Source organism: Lissotriton vulgaris, chromosome 9 (genome assembly GCF_964263255.1).
Source record: "Lissotriton vulgaris chromosome 9, aLisVul1.2, whole genome shotgun sequence".
NCBI lineage: Eukaryota > Metazoa > Chordata > Amphibia > Caudata > Salamandridae > Lissotriton > Lissotriton vulgaris.
Window position 1 is genome coordinate 255,935,733 of NC_141697.1, and position 22,893 is coordinate 255,958,625.

Genomic DNA, 22,893 nt, shown 5'->3' on the forward strand with positions numbered 1-22,893 from the left:
CAGCTCACTCCTGATCGCATCCAGTTAATTGTAAACATGCCACAACCCCAGACACAAAAGGAAGTGCGGGCCTTTATAGGCCTCACCTCGTACTGCAGACAATGGATTCCTCAATATGCATTTCTAGCTAAACCACTCATTCAGTTGACAACAAGGGAGGCAGCGACTTCGACTGCCCTCCCTTGGACTCAGGAACATACACAGGCCTTTGAGGAATTAAAGAAAGCTTTATGTCAAGCACCAGTTTTAGCAACACCATGTTACAGCAAACCTTTTACACTTTTTGTTACAGAACGTGATGGTACAGCATTGTCTGTCCTCACTCAAGATCAAGCAGGTTCACATAAGCCTTGTGCTTATTTTTCAAGTACATTGGATTCAGTAGCCCAGGCACTCCCTGCGTGCTTAAAATCAGTTGCAGCGACAGCCCTAGCAATCAGACAGAGCGACTCAATAGTATTAGGACATCCATTGACAGTACAAGTTCCACATTCTGTAGAGGTCCTTCTAAACCGAACACAGACTCAACACCTGACTATAGCACGACTGACAGGTTATGAATTAACGTTATTCCAGCCACACATAGAAATCAGACGCTGTAACATTCTAAATCCTGCAACATTGTTACCTTCGATTACGACAGATTCAGCCCAGCATGATTGTATAGAGATCATTAATGCAGTAACAAAGCCCCGACGAGACCTAACAGATGTTCCATTGACTAATCCGGACCTGACACTTTACGTGGACGGTTCATGTATGAGAACAAGCACAGGTGAATTAGTAGCCGCATATGCAGTGACCACTGAAACTGAAGTCAAAGAAACATATCGTATTGATACACTGTCCGCTCAAGCAGCAGAGCTTATCGCTCTGACCCGAGCCTGTATACTAGCCAAGAACAGAAATGTTAACATATACACCGATTCACGTTATGCTTTCGGAGTCGTACACGACTTCGGAGTGTTATGGCAAGAACGAGGTTTCTTGACCTCTCACGGTGCCAAGATTCAACACGGTCCCCTTATTCAAGCACTGTTAGAAGCAATACATTTGCCTTCAGGCATATCCATCATGAAGTGTAAAGCGCATACTAAAGTTACAGACTCCATTTCCCAGGGTAACGACCTGGCAGACCAAACAGCAAAACATACAGCATTGACTCACACTCAGACAACTGATGTAACAAAGATCATAGTGCCGACACATTGTATGACAGTTAGGGATCCCACACTAGATGTAATCGATATTCAGACACATGCTACTCCAGATGAAATTAAGAAATGGACTGAACTAGGAGGGATCCAGACAGATCAGGGATGGATGACGAAGGGAAAATCTACATGGTTTCTCCCCGACTCTATGGTCCAAGTCATAATCAATACAGCACATAGTCCAGCACACCTAGGGGAAAAAGCTATGTTAGACAGTTTACAGAATCTCTGGTACAACAAACATTTACGAGCAGCAGCAAAACAGAAAGTACGTACTTGCATGATCTGTTGTCAGTTCAATCCAGGTAAAAGCGTCCCTGTAGAGCAAGGTGGATTTCATCCTCCCGATCACCCTTTTGAAGTTCTCCAGATGGATTATATCCAGATGGACCGTTGTCGAGGATTCAAGTATGTCCTCGTAGTTGTTTGTGCACTTTCCCGTTGGACCGAAGCATATCCAGTCCCAGATTACACTGCCCCGACCACTGCCAAGCAGCTGGTTCGTGAATTCTTCCCACGGTACGGCTTGCCTCGTATCGTGTACTCAGATAACGGACAGCCATTCTCGTCCGAGCTCATGAAGCAGGTTTCACTTCTGTTAGGATACCAGTGGAAATTCCATTGTGTCCGACATCCCGAGGCAGCTGGCCTTGTAGAAAGACACAACCAGACACTGAAAACACGCCTTGCGAAAATATGTAAAGAGAAAGGGGTCGACTGGATAGTCGCCCTGCCAGTTGCACTGTTCTATATGAGAATGGTCCCCCATTCGAGATCAGGACTATCCCCGTATGAGGTGGTCTTTGGCCGACCACCAAATATGTGGGGGACGCCCATGCCTAAGAAAATAACCGATGTTGATTGTAATATGCTGACAGATTACCTTGCCTCCTTGATGTCTGCACTCCAATCATGTCGTTCACAGGTTGCCGCAGCCTTTCCCGACAACACTGATGTAAAGCCACACGATGTCCGTCCAGGTGACACTGTACTGATCCGCAACTTCGACAGGAGAAGCCCGCTGGAGCCCCGCTGGAAGGAGCCGAAGACCGTCCTTCTGACCACAAGGATGGCAATTAAAGTGGAGGGCCGAAAGGGGTGGATCCACACGAGTCATATTAAAAAATGTAATGAACTGTTGCCAGAAACTGACTCTTCCACCCCCTCAAAGGACTGCCTCTATTCTAGTAACTTTAAAGTTCCCAAGAGAGAGAAAACTCCCCAAGAGGAGTATAAAACGAAATTGCGGTCTAGCAAGTCAGACAGTTTAATTGTTTAAGTCCTCCCCTAGGTAAATCGGTTAAATTAGTTTCTGACATGTATCCCCTAGACCGAGATAGAGAGAGAGAGAGACAATTCAAGAAACGTGCATATTGTAAATCACTTCGTAGTCACTGTATAGTAACATTATTGGTTATGTTTTTTCTAAGTCTTTTGATTATTACGGCCAGTATATTGCTGCCTATATATTACCCTATCTTCAAGCGTGAACAATCTGCTTACAATGTCACTGCCGAACATTCTTTTAGTGAATTACCCCCTCACGAGCTATCTTACAGACTTGCGCTGCGCAACAACACATTCATTAGTATGTTACATCACTCCCATCAGACTAATAATGCTACAAACTGTTGGATATGTGGCCGACTCCCTCCCTATCAGAAATACAAGGGAGTTCTGCCTCTTTTCCCATACCCGTTCACTCACAATGGCTCATGTGGAGCATGGTTTGGAATAATTAATTCTTTAGATCCTGATATTGCTGTTTTCGAAGGAAATTGGGTTTGGGGAAATCTGAACTTAGTTCTGCTTAACGCCTGTTATCCCGACAAGAAGGGACTTCCCATTAGAATAGGAACTGATCTAGAAAATGAAGTATATGGATTAGGTAATTATACAATTAACCTCATGATTCTTACTGTTGAATCCGAAGCTGCACCAGTTCTCCCTGCTATGTCAGTATTACCAGTCACGGGTGACTTATGTGTCAGAAAGAAGGGTTCAGTACACTTAGGTCATAGTAAATGCACTACTGTGGTCGAATTCAGTGATCAAGGCAAGTCTACATTTAGAGCTACTCGCCATTCCTACTTTGTTTGTGACCATACCGCATACATACGTTTGCCTCCAGATTGGGATGGTACCTGTTACATTGCATTCCTTCTGCCACCTGTTTTCCTAGCCCCTCCTGATTATCACAGAAATACAAATCTAGTAACTACTAGACTCCGAAGAGATCTCCCGATTGTCGACTATACTGAAACGGCATGGGAGCAATACACAGACTTCAATAAAGGTTTCTTCCCCTACTTAGGTACTGTTTTTAATAGTAAACTGATACGAAAATTAACTAGAACCCTCGAAGCAGTAGTGAATGAAACTACTTCCGCTCTAGGCAACTTAACAGAGGAGCAATCTGCCATGCGGGTTGTTGTTCTTCAAAATCGTCTTGTTATTGACGTCATCCTAGCAGATAGGGGCGGAGCCTGTAAGGTCATCGGGTCGAGTTGCTGTGTTTTCATTCCAGAAAACGCGCCAACAGTATATAAGGCTATCACACGTCTTCATAAGATTGCAAGTTTGATACATCAGACTCCAGGCACCTGGACTTGGTCCGGTTGGTTCTGGACAACGTTGACCGCTTGGGGATGGAAGATCCTATCCTTCCTAGGCATTGCCCTTCTCATAGTATTCAGGTGCTGCCTGTGCCTACAATGTGGGCCAGCGATTTGTGGTCTATGTGCCACATCATGTATTCCGCATTCAAGTTCCCACTCAAAACGCGAAAAGAAGAAAGAAGAGCAAATGATATTACATGAACAGACTGATCGATTCATGAGGATCGATATATCATGAAGGGTCCGTAGGGAACAAGGAGGGAATGAGGAAATATAAATTTTATGGTCAAGAAATGTTCCCTAACGTGTACCCCACCGTCTCCATGTACGAGCTTAAAGTGCATGTAACTTCCCTCCTGTGCCAGCTATGAAGACGCAAATACATTTGCGTCCAACGTTAACATGTCCTCTTTCAGATCCACCCTGAATGGGTTGAATATTCCGTTCCTAAGTATGCCTTGCCAACGTCTTTATGTGGTGTACTTTACACGTTTTTCAGCTCTGGCGAAGTAGGCCCTGAAATCTGCCATCAAGCCTTTTCCTGCCTTCTGACTCTGAACGCCTCAGCCTGGCCTGCCTCTGTACCCGTGACCTTTACCTTACTCCCTGCGCGGCTAACGGCGCTTAGCTCAGCCTGTTGTCTGCCAAGACTGTATTCAACCTTCGAATTATCTGTTCCGCTCCTCAGAAATACATTCCTGCCTACTAGTTCAAGTAAACATCCTTCCAGCTGCAGAGCAAAGGGCCCGGCCTCACTGTCTCCGTGCAAGTAATTCATAGCTCCTGTTACCATGGTAGGCCCATGCCCCTCGCATCTCATGCAGACACGTAGACGCTTATACACGCACTCACAGTCAGTATAGAATAGCCTCTGCCCAAGAGACCTTTCCCTCTAGATAATATGGTTCCCAAACATCAGATATCAGATATGATATAGGTACGAGTTGATCTGACATGCCAGACTTCTGTCTCTTTCCGCTAGTGTAAATGTCAAGTCCCCTGCACCCTCCAGCTCCACGTCAATCACACGTCATGCAGCTGCGCGCGCATCCAGATCTCAGATTTCTGCTGACATTGCCAGATTCTGCTATGTACCCACCTACTTGTGACACTTTCATGTGACGTTTCTAGCACACACCTCTATGTTCACGTCTAGTTCACGCCTTTTTGATTACGTATTGCTAACACGTGTATGCTTTTATCTTGTCTCACTCAGCTGTTACGCCTACTGTATTGGTATCTATTGTATGATTTAAGTATAAAAGTTATGTCTTGTCAATAAAGTATGCTCTATCCCTTCCTGAACCCCAGTGGTGTCAGGAACCCGATATCCGGTTCAAGAACCATTCCTTTTTAAGGAATAAAACCCCTAAGAACTCTAACACCACGGACTCTGCGTCTTTCTTTCCGATTGAGTTATTTTTGTTTAAGTACTTACCTGCATAGAAATTAGGACGGTAAATCAAATATTTACCACACTTGGGACATGGCCAAAGCCATGTTCCAGACTGCCGGTAAAAAGGCAGATAGCAAGGCGCCACCACTCTGCACCGGTAGACTCAGCTTTCCTAACGATGCACCCAGCCTCATGAAGCTTAATAATGCAAGCATCTAAGTAATAGCAAGGTCAACCCAAAAGCCTTTCCTACCAACCCACCGGAAAGAGAGTCCAAGTGCCTCAAAACCTTAGAAAACGCATCTTCTCCTCCACCAGCCAAGTATTAAGGTCCTTCACTGTCATCTGCCTATTGGCCTGATATACCCATGCCCTTTGGGACTCCGGCGCTGAGATACTACATGCTGTACCAGAGTACTTCTGCTCCACCCTTATGCAAACCATTCAGGTTGGCCTCAATGCGGCAAAATTCACAATTCTCTGTGGGAGATTGCTTGGATCGATAAATTGGAACCAGTGTGACACTCAGGAGCCATGTCTGAATTTGATCCACAAGCTTCTCCGGGAATTTCCAACCTTCCCTGATGGAATAGTATAATTTACTATTCCAACTCCAGCCTGCGCAACAGTAGGGAAGGTGTTGGAATAGTAAATTATACTATTCCTTATGCTAGAGCGCCCCCTACAGCACGTCGATCTATTGACTTGTGTTGTAAAGGCATCGCGTTCTAACAACGCAGTCATTGTAACAACCGCGTTGTAAAGGAACTGCGATGTGATGACTGCGTTATAACGCTGTCTCCCGTGATTTGACCCTGAAATGCGGGCTTATTAATGCTCACTCACTTGTGAAGCATGGGGTGGAGATCAAACTTCTAATATCAACTGTTGGCCTGATATCCTGTTTTTTACAGAAACCTGGACAACCCTGGACTCAAATTCCGATTTCGAGGAAGCATACCCAGAAGTGTACATTATTGTTAACTTTCCATGTTCTCTTCGCAGGGTGGAGGATTGACTATTATTTTCAAATTTCATATAAAATTAAAGACTTTTAAGACAAAAGACTTTCCGCAGGCTGAACTATTGGCATTTATCTTGGGTTTATCAGCTTCAAGCTCAGTGACTGGAGTAATTTGTCACCGCTCCACCCGCCCCCACCCCGAAAATGTACTGATTTTGTACAGGCCTTTGATGATTTTACCTCGTCTTTTATTCTCACTTATTCCACTATTTTGTACCAGGTGATTCTTGGCTGAAATTGTGGACACCTCATCCTTGACCCCCAAGATTGACTGCCCGTCGCAGGCCATGCCTGTTAGAATGCCAGTGACAACCCCATTAACTGCCTTACCCTTGATTACCAAGGAGAGGTTGTCTTTTCTTATGGGGCGGGTCAAGTCGGGTTCCCAGGCTGATCCGTGCCCACCAGAAGTGTTTAAATTGGCACTTCCTGGTATAGAGGAAGACGTGCTGAGCCTCCTGAATTCATCCCTACAGGCAGGACAAGTTCTGTCTTCCTTCAAGGAGGCCCGGCTGATTCCTCTGTTGAAAAAAACGGTGGCGGACGTGAAATGTCGGAAAAATTTCAGGCCAATTTCTCAGCTACCGTTCCTGGCGAAGGTGGTGGAGCATCATGTGCTTACCACTCTGTCGGAACACCTGGAAAGTAACGTCCTGCTTGAGCCGAATCAGGCTGGGTTCCGTGCGAATCACAGCACGGAGCTCGTCATGCTGTCGATTGTGGATGAACTGAGGAACAGAGCAGATAAGAAAACTCCGGGTGCCCTGGTGCTGTTGGACCTCTCTGCGGCATTTGACACCGTTTGTCACAAACAACTATTGTCGCGGATGAGGGATCTCGGCATTCAGGGCACAGCACATGCATGGTTCTCCTCTTTCCTCCAAGGGAGGACACAGAGAGTGCAACTTGGTGACCTGCTTTCCACCACAACATCGTTCACCTGCGGAGTGCCGCAAGGGTCTGCCCTGTCACCCCTTCTATTCTGCATTTATTTACAGCCTTTGATTCTGTTGCTCAACCAGATGGACTGCCAGGTGTACAATTACGCGGACGACACCCAGATCATCATCCAATTGGATGATGGCCAGGATGCTTTCGCAAGATTGCAAAACATCCTGATGTGCACAGCCAACTGGATGTCCATGAACTCTTTAAAGATCAATCCGGATAAGACCGAGGTGTTGCCAATTACCATCGCTGGCAACCCATGGAATGATCAATTCTGGCCAAGGGAGCTAGGGACACCCCCGGAACCGGCGGCCGTTGTCAAAAGCTTGGGCATCCATGTGGATGGTAAGCTGTCCATGCAAAAGTTATGGCTGTGGTGGGTACTTGTGTCGGCCTTCTTCGACAACTTAGGAAAGTTTCCTCGTTGCTGTCCTTCTCCACCTTGAGGCGTGCGGTCTCTGCTACGATCCTAGCCAGGTTGGACTACGGTAACTCGTTGTACATAGGGCTGCCGCAAAAACTTCTGAATAAGATGCAGGTTGTCATGAATGACGCTGCCAGACTTATTTTTAAAAAGCCGAGGAATACGCATGCATCACCCCTCTTGCGATACTGCATTGGCTGCCAGTTAAGCAGAGGGTAATGTTTAAAGGGTTGTGCATTGTGCACAAAGCCCTTTATGGTAGGGCGCCAAGTTATATGAAATCCCGCCTGACCCTCTACAGCCCGGGTAGGGCGCTAAGATCTGCAGATGCTACCCTCCTTACTCAACCACGTTGCAGACTGGCTACCGTGGGCGGTCGCGCCTTTTCCTATACTCTTCCAGCTTTTTGGAACAAACTGCCAATGGAACTGCGAAAGGAAAGCAAGTTGTTGTCCTTCCGAAAGAGATTAAAAACAGTGGGGCATATTACCAAGGGCATTATCGCCGCGGCGATAATGTTATCGCCCTATTACCAAGCTGTCGCTAACACCAGTTAGCGACAGCTTGTAGGCGATGGCGGGCATTTAGGGGCCCACTTTGCATGTCAGCGATAATTATCGCTAATGACATGCAAAGTGGGCGTGCCAAGATGTTAGCGACTGAAAACAGTCGCTAACATCTCTAACTCCTATTACCAACTTTTGGAAATATTCGCGCTTAGCGCGAATATCTCCAAAAGCTAACGCCTGCTAAAAGCAGTTCTTAGCCATGTTATCCAATGGAAGGTGGATAACATGGCTAAGAGCATTGTCACGATAATGCATGAATATCGCTGATTTTTCAGCGATATTCATGCATTTCGCAGGATTTTTACCGCCTTTGAGATAAACCTTGATAATATCAAGGTATCTCAGCGGTAAAAATCCTCGGTGCTCGGCAATATTTTTTTCCCGCTAACCAAGCAATAGCGATAATTATCGCTATTGCTTGGTAATATGCCCCAGTGCTCTTTCAGCAAGCGTGGGGTTGCCTGTAATATTTGATCAGCTGTTTTTCTGTATTCGTCTGTGTGGATCCTGACAAAGCGCTTAGAGACCCCTGGGTTATAACGCGCTATACAAATCAAATAAATAAAATAAATAAATTGGTTGATCTGGGTGCTTCTATAGCAGTGCTAGGGCTCCATCAATTTTTTACGGATCCCACACATATTCATGCCCATACGCTGGACTTAATTTTTTCCTCCCCTGATCTGATCAAACTGGATAAAATAAATGCGGTTGTACGGTCCGATCATTCATTGATTTCTTTCCATCTATGATCAGTGGATGACACTCAATCACGTGACTTACACAGGAGGAAGACTTTTATGGGCCCAACACATTCTGGGTACAAATAAGTATCGGAAAAGTAGGCAAATTCCTTCAACTCTCCTGCCCGACTGGTGGCTGAAGCTTATGATAATTATAAGTGGTGGATCTTAAAAGCTCCAGACAATATCATGATTCAGAAAAATAGGCCACTCCGTCAACATCCCTCTGCCCCCTGGTTTAATAATGTACTACGAGAGGCCAGAAATCATAGTAAGAGATTGGAAAGAGCATGGGGGTAAACATTGCAACAGACTTAAAATCCGAGTTTAAGCTAGCGTTATGTAAATACAAAAAAACAGATTAATAATGTCGAAGCTGAATACTTTAAGAATTGGATTCTGACAGCTTGCATCCTACCTGGGCAATGTTTTCAATCACACCATTTTTTTTTTAATGTATCCTGTGTGTCATCAACCCATGCCTTTCCTATCTTTATATGACTTCCTAGCCTACTTGAGAAGAATATAGATGATATTCTTGCAACCTTCTCTAATGAGGCTAAGCCTATGATTACTATCTCTTTGGCAGAGGAAATTTTGTTTGTAAATCCAAATACAAATTCTATCGTAGCTGTCCTTCACGATTTTGGTCAACTATCACAGAGTAAGCTTCCTACTATCTCTGGGCTCAATTGTGTCTGGCTCACTGTTAGACCCATTACCTCAGAGAGCCTGGAAGAAGCTCGCTGACTATCTGGCACACCCACTAGCAAATATATGTAATCAATCATAGCAGACGGCGATGGTGCCCCCATATTTGAAAAAAACAGTGGTGCGCCCCCATCTGAGTAAACCCTCTGCCACTTCTACAGTTCTTAGTAACTTCAGGCCCATATCTCTCCTGCCTTTTTCTAGTAAAAGTCCAGAAAAGTTTCTTAATAATAAAGTTTAGAATTTTCTAGAGGAGCATAATTTATTAGATGAGTCTCAGTTTGGTTTTTGAGGTCTCCATGGTACAGGAGGGGGATTGTTTATGGCTATGGATGGCCTACGAATAGCAGTAGACGAAGGTCATCATTCAGTGTTGGTAATGCTTGATTTGTCTTCCACATTTGATATGGTTGACCACAATAGGTTACTCTCAAGGTTATCAGAAGTATGGATAAAGGGTTGAGCACTGTAATGGTTGCCTTCTTTTTTGAATGGAAGAACGTAAGCAGTCTGCCTTTCCACATTTCGCTCATCATTTAGAGCAGTTAAACAGAGTGTACCTCAGGGCTTCTCTCTAAATCCAACACTATTTAATGTGCACTTAAGACCCTTTGACAGATTGATTAGATCTCACTGTACTTCTGCAAACCCAATAATTCCCTTTCACAAATGTATGAGAGACATCACTCAATGGCTCAAAGCCAATTCTCTCAAATGTATTGGGGATAAGACCGTAGTAATGAGTTGCTTCACAGAATCTCCGTAGCAATCTCTATCAATAGACTTCTGGACTCCTGAGGATCACAGCTGGGTCGATTTGTAATTTGGGAGTATACCTGGATAATGAGTTATACCTTTCTTCACATGTAAAAAAACGATCATCTACTTGCTTTGGAATAATGAAGGCATTGCACAGAATACAGCCATTGCTGCCCATTCAATGCAGTCCTTTGGTGGTCCAAAGAATGACTTAAAGCAGCCGGACTATGGGAATGCCTTGTTCCTGGGTGAACCTAATTATCTTAAACAATGTCTGCAACATATTTAGACAGCAGCAGTGATGGATGGATGTCGTTACAACGCATACTTTTACAACGCATACCTTTACAACGCATTTTTTACACCGCAACATCCATTACAACGCATGCCATTACAACGAATTCTTTGAAACTACCTTTACAACGCATTCCACTACAACGCATACTACATTTACAACGCATACTATTACAACACATACCATTACATTGCATGTATGGTAAGTATTGGATAGTGTAGGGGTAAAAATTACTATTCTAACTCCAGGGGGGTGCAACAGTAGGGTAAGTGTTGGATAGTGTAGGGGTAAAAATTACTATTCTAACTCCAGGGGGTGCAACAGTAGGGTAAGTATTGGATAGTGTAGGAGTAAAAATTACTATTCTAACTCCAGGGGGTGCAACAGTAGGGTAAGTGTTGGATAATGTAGGTATGCGTTGTAATGGTATGCGTTGTAATGACTGCGTTGTAATGACATGCGTTGTAGTGGTATGTGTTGTAGTGACATGCGTTGTAATGGTTGCGTTGTAATGGCATGCGTTGTAATGGATGTTGCGTTGTAAAGGTCGTGCGTTGTAAAAGTTGGGTTGTAAGTGTTGTTTCCCGCAGTGATACGTGTGCTTTCACTGCCCCGACACTCCTCCTCGGCAACTCTTGACTCCCTTCACTGGCTTCCTGTCAGTAAATATAATATGTTTAAATCCTTATGCAATGCACAACGAATCTTTCATCAAACGGGTCCTCTCCCACTTAGATATAAAGTGCAATGGTATGTGCCATCCAGACTACTACACTCAGCCACTGCAAATATGCTGAAGGTACCAAAAATCAAGAAAATGTGGATGGGAGGCAGAGCTTTTCCTACTCAGGCAGCTATTCTATAGAACAGTCTGCCTGCCTTCCTCCACTCTACACAGACCTTCTTTGCGTTCAGAAAAGCCTTAAAGACCTGGCTGTATGCGCTCTAGGCTGACCTGATCTGAACTAGGAATTTGACATTTAGTGCCAGGATGTCTTTCAGGTAACAGTTCTGCGCTTTTTAATAAATGTTACTAATAGTAATGTGTTGTTAACAGGGATAGAAAAAGAAAGAGACTAGGTACTAGGTGAGAGGGGGGTTGTTGCTGCAACAGCTGTTAAGGTAGCACACAAAAGTACCATCTTGTTGCACTGTAACAGACCGCTGCAGAACAATATTGCTGCTTACATTGAGTAACTCCCTGATGACGCAAGAAAAGATGTGACTTTTTCTGCATTGTAGATGCATCACTTGACACTTCAAATACTGGTTGCCGGCATGTGGCTATAGGAGCTTTCCATAGAATATACATATGGTTCCACAACACATGTTTTAGACCATAAGTCCAGTTGAGATTGCTAGGCATGCCTTTCAGTGACCAGAATTTGTTCAGCAAGCATGTTGAAGGTGCCCTTCAAGCTATAAACACACGCCGTATTAGGTCCAAAGATGTGTTCAGCCAAGTTCACTTTCTGCTCTTCATCACTGGAGACGAGGTTATTATTCCCAGTCAGTGCCACTACTCGGTATGGGAGATGTCAAACAGTAGGAAGGTCGCAATGATAACAAAGAGGCCCATCATCCACCAAAGGTCAGGAGAAGTGCAGACACACCTAACTTCTTGGGCAGCCTGGCCCTCACTGTCCATGCCAGCTGGGTGAAGGGTACAGGCGCATCTAATGACCTGGTAGAAGATAATAACAGTTAAGTGATTGTTGGTTATAGTACTGCACGGTCATCAAAAACACCAGCAACGCCTCCAGCGAAAGAACCCATCTTCATTTGGATACCCTACAACGAAACCTAATCAAATTATTATAGAAGGCTGCCAGAGAATCAGTGGTCTATCACAAAAAATAGAGTTTTACTTAAGATGTTTCCTCATCAAAAAGAAAAACTGACAATGGTGGCCATTCCAGATCTGACAGCACCAAATAAATGTATAAAGAAACATTCCAGATGATTTCATAAAGGAAAGTCTTACAGTCGATAAACCAAAAAGACTTTTTGACATCAACAGATAGGAGGATGTATATTTCCACCTACCAACATAGCAAAGTAACCAAAAATATCTATTCTATATAGTAGATGGTCGTCCCTACCAGTTCAAGGCACAGCATTAAACCCTCAAGTCAGCACCAAGAGTAGTCAAAGAATTCTGACCCAAGTGGCTATTTACTTATATCGTCAAGATGTGAGAGTCTTCCCAGACCTTGACAATGAACTCATCAAGGCTTTGTCATCTCCTCAAACATTGGAAGCTATTTTCTAAACTCTAAGCCTACTGAAGGAGTACAGCCTCATCCTCAATGTGAAGAAAAAGGGGCCATATTATCAAGACAGGTGAAAAAAATTATCCCAGTTTTAGCGGCAGAAAACTGCCGCTAAAACGGCGATAATGGGCTTGATAATGTGCTCTATGGAATTCCAAATGAAGCCCATGTTAGATGTCCATCACATTTAACATGGGCGTCAATTGGAATTCCATAGAGCATATTATCAAGCCCATTATCGCCGTTTTAGCGGCAGTTTTCTACCACTAAAACGACGATAATGTGTTTGCCTGCCTTGATAATATGCCCCATCATCCTTACAAAAAAGAAGAGAAATGTATTCAGTGGGTCTAAGAAAAACTTCAGAAAAAGTCGGAAAACATAAGGTCCTCTATCTATTCTGCCGTCATGCATTCCTGTGATCCTGCAGCAGCGACTCTGAATGAGGTACCTATAAGAAAGGTTAGACATAGAGAGGCTGGCCATGCGTACAACAACATCTAGATAACCAAGCACATGGAAAGGATGTACGTTGTTACAACGCATGCTTTTACCACGCATGCCTTTACAACGCAGGTTTTACAACAAATTGCGATGGGGGGTGCTGGATAGTGAATATTTAATTTACTATTCCAACTCCAGTCCCCGTGGATAGTAGGGAAGTTGTTGGATAGTAAATTAAACTATTACCTATCCTACAGCACCCCCCAGCGCAATTCGTTGTAATGACTTGTGTTGAAAAACCTGCGTTCTAAAGGCACTGCGTGGTAAAAAGTTGCGTCGTAAAGGATGTTTCCCCATGAAACAAGCCATGAATTGTTGGATGGCCACATAAAACCTCTATGCAGAACAGAACCGTATGAGATCAGAAAACAATTTCATATTACAACAGCTGCCTCATTGAAAGGATGGGGAGGACATCAGTGATTTCTGCCTACAAGTGACTTTGGTCCCCTCAGGAGCAGACCATAACATGAAGTTACTGGAATTCAGAGCGATCAGCCTAGCCATGAAGGCATTTCTGTTTTTGACATCACACCAAGATGTCAAGATAAATACACACAAAATGACAACTCTATAGTGAGAGACAAAATCCAAGAAATAATGTAAATAAGTTGTCTAACCTTAAAAAGCTCCAAGATTGTTGATTGCAACTTCTCTCGCCGTAAGAGGGGGAGTTTAATTCTAGTGTGTAAGTGTCTCTCTTCTGTCTTTCAAGGCCTCACAGGTTTTGGCCACAGGGACACGGCATTTTACTTACCTGTTTTATTTTTCACTTTGTTCCATATGAAGCATCCAAGACTTTTAATGCGAGCCCACTACATGAATGGGCTTCTCATATGTAATACTCTTTTCATCTATCTATTGCAATTGACAACCTTAGAACTTTCTGAGGTTAGATGACTTATTTACATTATTTTGTGCTCTATTCTCACAGGCGGTGTCACATTTCTTTACTCGTTTTTAAAATGTAATCTGGAACAGTTTAAGCAAGAGCTCTATCTTTTGCACTTTATTGCACGTCTGCGACTCTATACTACACGTGGAATACACCTAGGCTCACTTTCTTGGTATCTGTTTTTTTCTTGCTATGGCTTGTTGACTTACATTTCAGACACTTGTTCCAACTGGGACCCACCCTATACTTTACAACCTATAACTTTGACCAAGCAGTTATCTGTTTCTCAATATATGTCTATTACTGTTACACAACCTTGAAAAAGTCACTGTGTGATGTTAGATGAAACATGTGTCGGCCGTTACCATGTCATCACTGTTTTGAAAACTGGATGGATGTAGCCTCTTTATTTTATTTTTTTAAGTCTTTTTATTGAACAAACCAGCTCCTCAACATTACACATCAGGTAGCAACAGAAATTCATTGGAAAGCATTGACACAATCAACCAGAGTCATATCAAGAACATCAGTCCCACCCGCTACGGCCATTCCTCCCAACCAGCATCGACCCACCCCTAGAACAAACCAATTTCGATCCCCCAATACATACATGTAAGGATAGAACACCCCCCTTCCAAACCCCCCACTCTCTATGCAGACCATAGCACCCTACCATAATACAGTTACGCCCCTGGGGAGCTAGCACAGGGCGGGCGCCCCCAGACCCTGTTGTTGTTGGTGCATACTTAACGGCAAGAGGCTTCACCCAGTGCCCTTCTCATGTTGGTTCCGCAGTCGATTGCGAATCCAGCCATTTCCCTCTATAGCGCCACCAGACCTCCCATATCTTCTCCCATTTCTTCGGGCAACCTCTACTTTTGTAGATCACCTTCTCCGCTCGCTGGCACCAATCCAGGTCTTGCTCCCACTCCTCCACTGTGGGCAACAGATCGCTACGCCACAGCCTCACAATGTTACTTTTAGCTATCATACTCGCCAGGGCTAGCCAAATCGTGTCCCCCTTTGGCCAGGTGATGTCACTGGTAACCCCCAACACATGCCAGCGGGCCTCCTGCAGGACCTCTGCTCCTACCACCTCCGACATGATGCCTATTAAGCTGGACCAGTAAGCCCTGATCTTCACACAGTCCCACAGAATATGGAAGAAGGTCCCTTCCTCACCGCACCCCCGTACGCAGAAGCGGGAGTCTACATATCACATGTGGTACTGTGTGGTTCTCGGAGTGTATGACCTGTGCAGGATGCGGAGCTGGACAAGCCGGAACCTAGCGCGAATCACCACCTTCCGGGGGCACTACAGGGCCTCCCCACAGTCATCGTCCTCCAGCAGCCCTACATCTGTCTCCCACTTTTCCCGAAGGGGCCCCAGCAGGTCCGGGATGTTATTAATGAGTTTTTTATAGGTGAGTGAGATCGCTTTGTCGATCATGGGGTCTAATAGTAGTGTGTCCTCCAGCGGAGCATATTCAGGTAACTTCTCTGCTGGGGCCAGGTGTCTGAAGCTGGAGATAATGGATAAATTTGCCAGTCTCCATCTGATATTCTGCCTGTAGATCTGTAAATTTCACCATCTCTCCCCGTTTCCAAATGTCCCCCAGCAGCTCAATGCCTATTAGGCTCCATCTATGCAGATCCTGCAATTTCGCCAGTGCTGGCAGAAAGGACCCAGCCCATAAAGGGGTCTGCTCCGTGAGCTTCGCCTCCCAGCCGAGCACTTTCGTCGCTCATTTCCAAACTGCAACCACCGCTGCCATCTGGGGGGAGAGGTCGCCACGCCTACCTTTAGTATATAGGGCTGCCAGGTAGGTGTCATCGCCGAAGGCTAGTCTATCTACCCTGTATGCAGGTTCCGCCAGCGGGGAGAACACCCATCTATTCACATTGACTAATTGCGTCGCCCAATAATATAGGCGGACGTCTGGTACAGCCAACCCGCCCTCATATGGGCTCCTCTGTAGTTTCTTAAGGGCAATTCTCGGACATCCACCATTCCACAGCAAAGAGCGCTGTGCTGATTCAATCGTCCTAAAAATCTGGTCCGGGACCAGGAAGGGAGCACACTGTAGGGCATAGAGCAGGTGGGGAAGGGCCATCATTTTGAAAAGAACGGCATGCCCCATCAATGAGAGTGGTAGAGACCTCCAGTGCTCCACGTCTCCGCGCAGCCTGTCTAGTTGCGCCGAAACGTTCAGACGCAGGAACTCCGCATCTGAATGTGTAATCCAGATTCCCAGTTATTTAAAATCCTCCCTCCAGGGGATATCTCCGCACTCCGCCGGCAGCCGTAGTTGCGGCCCCGCTAGGACATGTCCCAGGGACTTGCTCCAGTTTACGCGGTATCCAGAGTAAGTGCCAAACTCCCCTATGATTGCCATCAGCCTCTGGATGGAGGCAACCGGCCTCTGGACATACAGGAGGATGTCATCAGCGTACAGTGGGATACGCTCCTCCCAGCCCCCTCCCATGTCGATACCCCACACCAAGGGATCAGTCCGGACCCAGTGCGCCAGTGGTTCCAGCTCTAGTGCGAACAATGTGGGTGAGAGGGGGCAGCCCTGACGCGTGCCCCGGCTGAGACGAAATTCTCTTGACAGCACTCCATTAACCCAGACTCTTGCCAGTGGTGCAGTATACAACAGCTGCACGCATGCTAGGAAGTGCTCTCCAAAGCCCATTTTTTCCAGAACAGCGTAGAGGTAGTGCCATTCTATACTATCAAAGGCCGAATGGGCGTCTAGTGATAGCAAGGCCGCCGGTACTCCGGGCCTCGCAGAGACCTCCTGCAGGTCCCCAAATAGGTGCCGTAAATTGAGACGAGTGCTTCTGTGAGGCATAAAGCCAGACTGGTCTGGGTGGATCAGCGATTGTATTACCGCCCCCAACCTGGTGGCCAAAATTTTACCGAGGACCTTGGTCTCGAAGTTAAGTAAGGAGATGGGCCTATAGGAGCTACACAACTCTTGCGGTTTGCCGACCTTGTGTATGACCACGATAGTTGCAGACCGCAAATCTTTGGGAAGTACCCCCTCTTGCTTAGCTTCGTTAAACATACTCAGCATGTGCGGCGTAACCTCTTTATTAATGTATTGAAAATTCGAAAAAAAGAACCTGTGAAAAGAGGCCTTAATTGAGAATCTTTGAACTACGTTTCATTTGTATTAAAGAACATTTTTTGCTCCAAGACATTCCCTTTTCGGACAGTTTTTACATCTTTGGTTTATACTTGAACGTGGAGTGCTGGGATATTCCTTTTGGATACATGTGGTCTATGAATGTTTTTCTGTTTGTTTTTAATGCCAGTTGCTCTATTGAAATATTTCCAAGTATAATATTCACGACCAAAGGTTCTCAGACCGACTTTGGGAAATAATTCAAACGTGTGAATCTCTGAGAGATGCTAAAGAACTGTAGTTACAGGTAATAATTTTGTTCTTTCTTCTTTTTTGGTGAAAACCATGCATCTGTTTATCCTGTAATCAAACAGTCTTCTTTTGACTTTGTACGACCGAATTACAAATCCTGTTTCTACTCAGTAACCCTTCTATTTTAATAAAAATTCAAAGGCACAACCTAATAACTGCCACTGTCTTAAATCTAAAGTACCCACGTGAACTAAAAGGTGCACAATCCCTTATAAGCAAAGGACATGTTCCACGATGTGATACTTTCTACAATACCACCTGGACATAGCATGTTAGGGCAGACCAACCAAGCTGATGCTGCATTAACTAGCAAAGTACGATTTGATAGTTTGCTTTTCTCAGGAGATGACACACCTTCATACGGATTATTCACAACACACACCTCCTTATAGAGCACTCCAGTCACATGAGTGCTCCAATCACAAGCCTTCATACAGTGCACACAGAAGATGACACACCACTCATTAGTAGGAGTCGAAAACGACTTGCATGATCACAGTCTTCAGACTAGTGGATATCACTAATAGGAGCTTTGTGTAGTATAAATAATGTCATGTTTGCTTGTGTATCCCATGCGTCTGCTCTGTCATTGCCACACGTTGATCCACAGCTGTGACTCTCACCAGTGCTGCCAACAAAACTGTTCTCTCTTCTGTATAATCCTGCTGCAGATTCATTGATGTGTTTAAGGCCAACTCCTGTTAGAGTAGTTGTGTCTTACCTTCTCCATTATAAGCACTCAGTGCTTGGAAATGGAGATATTGTCCGCATCACCTAGCTGACCTGGCTGGCTTCCTGTAGAGGGCAGGAACTAATATATCAGCTGCGTTTGTTCTTGGGGGAGCGGGAATCTGCTGCAGGCGATTGAATATATCCATGGGACCTAGATTCCTCTCCTGTCGAATGGGCTCAGATTTTACAGGACCACTGGAGTGCTTTAAATCAAGTATGACTCCTTTATGCCCCTCCCCCTCTTCCACTGTTTCCTCCCAAGTGAAATTATTACTTGCTGTGGTTTAGGAATTTACTATTCTCCCACTTCTCTTGCAGTGTGTTTTTTTGGTGCTTTTCCATTTATCAAATTGGACCCTGGTGCCTTGGTGCAAAAGCAAATAATGAACTTTGAGTGTGTGAAGCTAGCCTGTGTTGGAATTCTAAAGAGTAAAGAAATGTGGATAATCTGTGCCCGCCTTTGGCAGCATAGCCTGGACGATAGTTTAGATCTCAAATTAAGTGGAAAATAAATCCTGCAATTGAGTAAGAAATAAGGAACTTACCATGTCCATGTGATGTTTAAGTAAAAGATACAATGGGGTATGAAAACTAAAGTGCAACAGAAAAGGGGTTCAAGAGTTACCTTAAAGCAAAACAGATACAACGGTGCACAAATTGGAAATGAGAAGTACATGACTTACCGAAATTAGTTTGTCGGAGATCCAAATATACTTTTTGCCATTTGGATTTAACGAGGTTAAACAATGCAAAAGTGTTCCAAAGCCATGAATCTTTTTAGAATAAGATTCCCCTGACACCTTACTTGGGGCCCGATTCCGACGTTGTTCGGAAGGCCCCCCAATCGGATTTGGCTTTCGCTGATCTGATTCGTAGCCCTTGAGTCCGTTCGAATCGTACACAGGCCCTAACGACCAAGTACGATGCGAAGATCGTGTACACATCGACCAAGTCGTTTCTGGGACCCGAACCTGTCTATATGACTCGTTCGTAGCCGAATCCTTCCGCGCAATGGAGCCGAATTCCGACCGAGCGAGTATGATGCATGATTCGGACAGCTGCTTCGCCACGGTCTCAGCGAGACAAAACGGCTGTCTGAATTGTACTTCGAGGGGCCGTATCAGGCCGCCTTCACCCTGGGCCCTCTGAATCTGTCACAGAGGTGTGCCCATGGGTACCCCCGATCCAGGCATGCACAGTGTGGCGGGCACTATCTGGTGCCTGCCACAGGGTGTACGCTTTTCTCCACCCACACCTTTTTGCTATGGGAGCCGGTGTACACGTCTGTACACAGGCTCCCATAGAGTTCAAATAGACTCAGAGCGAAGCGAGTCCGTAAGCATACAGCTGCATTGTACTCGCTCATTAAGACTTCCGGAGCACGTTTCGCTCAGAAAGTCCTCCGGATCCGAGTCATACGGAGGGCTTTCCTAGCGAGATCGGAATCGGACGCCAAGAAGGTAAGGGTTTGGGTTAAAGTAGATAGTGCTGCAAATACTCAGTACCAAAACATCATTTTCAAACATGCCGATTAGAGGACAGCTGTGCACCACAATTTTTTCACTCTGGAGCTTCAGCACAAAGCTGTTTAGAATCTGAAAGGTTTGAGGCGAAGCCAGTTACCTTGATCTTCTGTGGTGATATTGCGGGCATTCAAATTTGTCTCTCAGAAATCTTCAAGTGATGTCTATAGTGGCACTATCCATGTGCAACCTTCATCCAACGGCCCTAGGGAGTAGGAACCGTCAGAGGTAAGCCATCCGACCGTACGCCCTTTTCAAAGTGGGTTGTCAGATGGCTTTTTTTTTTACTGCCACTCTTTGCCAGGTATATACTGGTGGTAGGGACATTTATTGAAAAAGAAAATGACCCCCACCCTATGAGAGAAGACCTCCGTGGTGTGGGGGTCATTAGTTTTTTTTGTCTTCAAAAACAAACTCCTGCTTTGGGAGTTTGTTTTTGGAAAACAAAGATCTTTGTAAAAGTTTAACTGCTGGCAGTTATGTTTAATGGAGCCGTCTGTCAAGATGTTCCTACACTGACAGGAACAACTGTAATGGCGGTTCCTGCCAATATATATTGATATCTGTGGGGCCACGTGCCTTTCTAAATGGCAGTGAGTGGAGTAATTTCAGGATGGCAGACATGAAGTCCTCCCTCACCCTGTCTGCCTTTCTCCGTCTGCCAAACCGTAAATCAGACCCTTAGCTTTCTATACCCTTCGGGGTCTTGCGAAGAGACTATCTGGCTACTGTCCTGGCCCCTTCCTTTCCAGCAAATAGAAAAAATCAAGTGCCAAATCTGGGCTACTGTTTCCTTCTCAGGGACAGCAGGAAACTCCAGAGTTCCTTCTTGCTTTAAGACTTTATCAAAGAATTCCTAATGCAAAGTCTTGCTGTGTGATTCGACTCGACAGACTATAAGTAAAGAATGTGTCAAAAATGTCCATAAAAACACACCTCTTTTTGCAGCACACTGATGTAATACCAGTATTGTGGTATTTGATTTGGGGCTGGCCAATTGTCAAAGTGGACAGCGTAGAAGCAGGAATGCAAAATTCTTTCGAAATGGAAAAGTGTCTTCTTGTAACCACGAGTTTCTCTTCAAGAACTGCATTCCAGATGTCCTTGTGAATGAAATTAGCAACGCCCTGTTTCTTTAAAGACGAGTAGACATAGTGAGGCGTCGTCAGTGAATAGAAGTTACCCACAGTGACCATTAACACCTTGCATTCCGAGTGTTCTTCCTCAACAACCCCATGCCCTGTCCTTCTGCGAAGGGAATCACATCTGCTGCCACTACTGGCAGTCTCTCTTCCTGGTTTTTCATTATTTGCCAGATGACATTACCAGTAGCCCAAACATGTAATTCATCTACTGGAAAAAATATGATATATGAAATTGTTCAAATCCTAAAAACGAAATCTCCTATCTCAAACCCATTTTACGCTTCAGGACAAACGTGACTTAGGAATAGATCAGAATACACTCTACTATACTAGCTGTTGCCGTGAAAGAATTATATCTGGGGGTTTATTTAATACCCCGTGATTTGAAACTATTCTGACATAAGCTGCTAGTTTGCTTTAAGGTCTGTTAAACGTTAAAGACGTTTATTGGGCTGAATATTGAAACATGCGTTTCTCCTCAATCTGAATGGATATAAATACCATACACCTTCCAGTGGTCAGATCTCCTATCACAGCAAACATATCACAACAGTACCAGAACTGAAAGTGAAAGGGGTGCCATTTTTTCAGAGAATGGAGTGGCTCATCCAGTGTCACACGCCTCAGTCCACAGTATGAGGTCCAAAAAGCACATTCAAATGAAACCTTTTTCAGTGGCAGATGGTGTCTGCACTTCCGTGGCATGTCATGAGTAATGGTCTGAGGTACTGAGTAAAGTTTGAATTGTACATATTTAATTTTAGGGCTACTTTGTTTTAGTTATCAGATTACTCAAAACAGGGATAATTATAAGATGTTACAATGCAGGTAGCATCGGAAAGAATTGCAGCTGTTTAAAATCGCTAGTGCTTCTGAATTCCGTTCGAAAATTCTGCCCAAAACGATCTTTGCTTGTGGGTGAGATGCTCTTCCCTCTCATAACCTAAAGGCCCTCTGGTGTGGGAAAGATGACCTCATAGAATGTGCATACATGATACTGCGTGATGGACTCATACCGGATCCGGCCCTGTAACCTTTCTGACATAGAACTTGTTTAATGATCTCTCCCATTTTAGTGATTCATGGCTGTCGTTTTTTATTCCCAGCTCATCCAGTGATTGATAACGGCCGACTGGAATGTCCTGGGGGATACAAGAGGCTGAATCAGACACATTGTCAAGGTAAGGGTTATTTTCTTTGATCTGTGAAACACATACAACAATCAAGAGAGAGTGGAGTACCCCAGATTCACACAAGGAAATGTTTGACTGAATGTTTAAATGAAATAGGGTTTCTACCCTGTTTTGGATTAACAAGTGGTCTGAATGGTTACAATTAATCCTTACACCTGCAGTCCAAACATGATGAGTCCTAATTGCTCTCTTATTGATCAAATGTTCCATGTATTGTCATGCACGTTTTAGAGCACCTTGAACACTGCACTACCACCTATTAGAGCACCTCTCTATGCAAATCTAATAATGTGAAAATGCACTTCCACATACAATCTCTGCTCAGTGTGGACTTGTTACTTCTAAAGCATTCAACTGATCAGTTTCCTGAAGCCTTGGTTACACACACACACCGTTCATGTGCTGGATCTCCTGAAGCCTTGTTCACACACACCATTCAGGTGCTGGCTGTAAATGTGTGAACATTGTATCAAAATGGACGCGA

At 44.7% G+C, this 22,893-nt stretch overlaps 1 protein-coding gene across 2 annotated transcripts in view; it reads left to right on the forward strand.

The window, feature by feature from the left end:
• The window catches only part of LTBP2 (latent transforming growth factor beta binding protein 2), a 1,419,414-nt gene that overhangs the window by 880,747 nt on the left and 515,774 nt on the right, over positions 1 to 22,893 (forward strand). For both annotated transcript variants that reach the window (XM_086937485.1, XM_086937488.1), the window contains exon 9: positions 22,323 to 22,397. In XM_086937485.1, the coding sequence (XP_086793611.1) occupies positions 22,323 to 22,397 (75 nt within the window). The remainder of the gene's footprint in view (positions 1 to 22,322; positions 22,398 to 22,893) is intronic.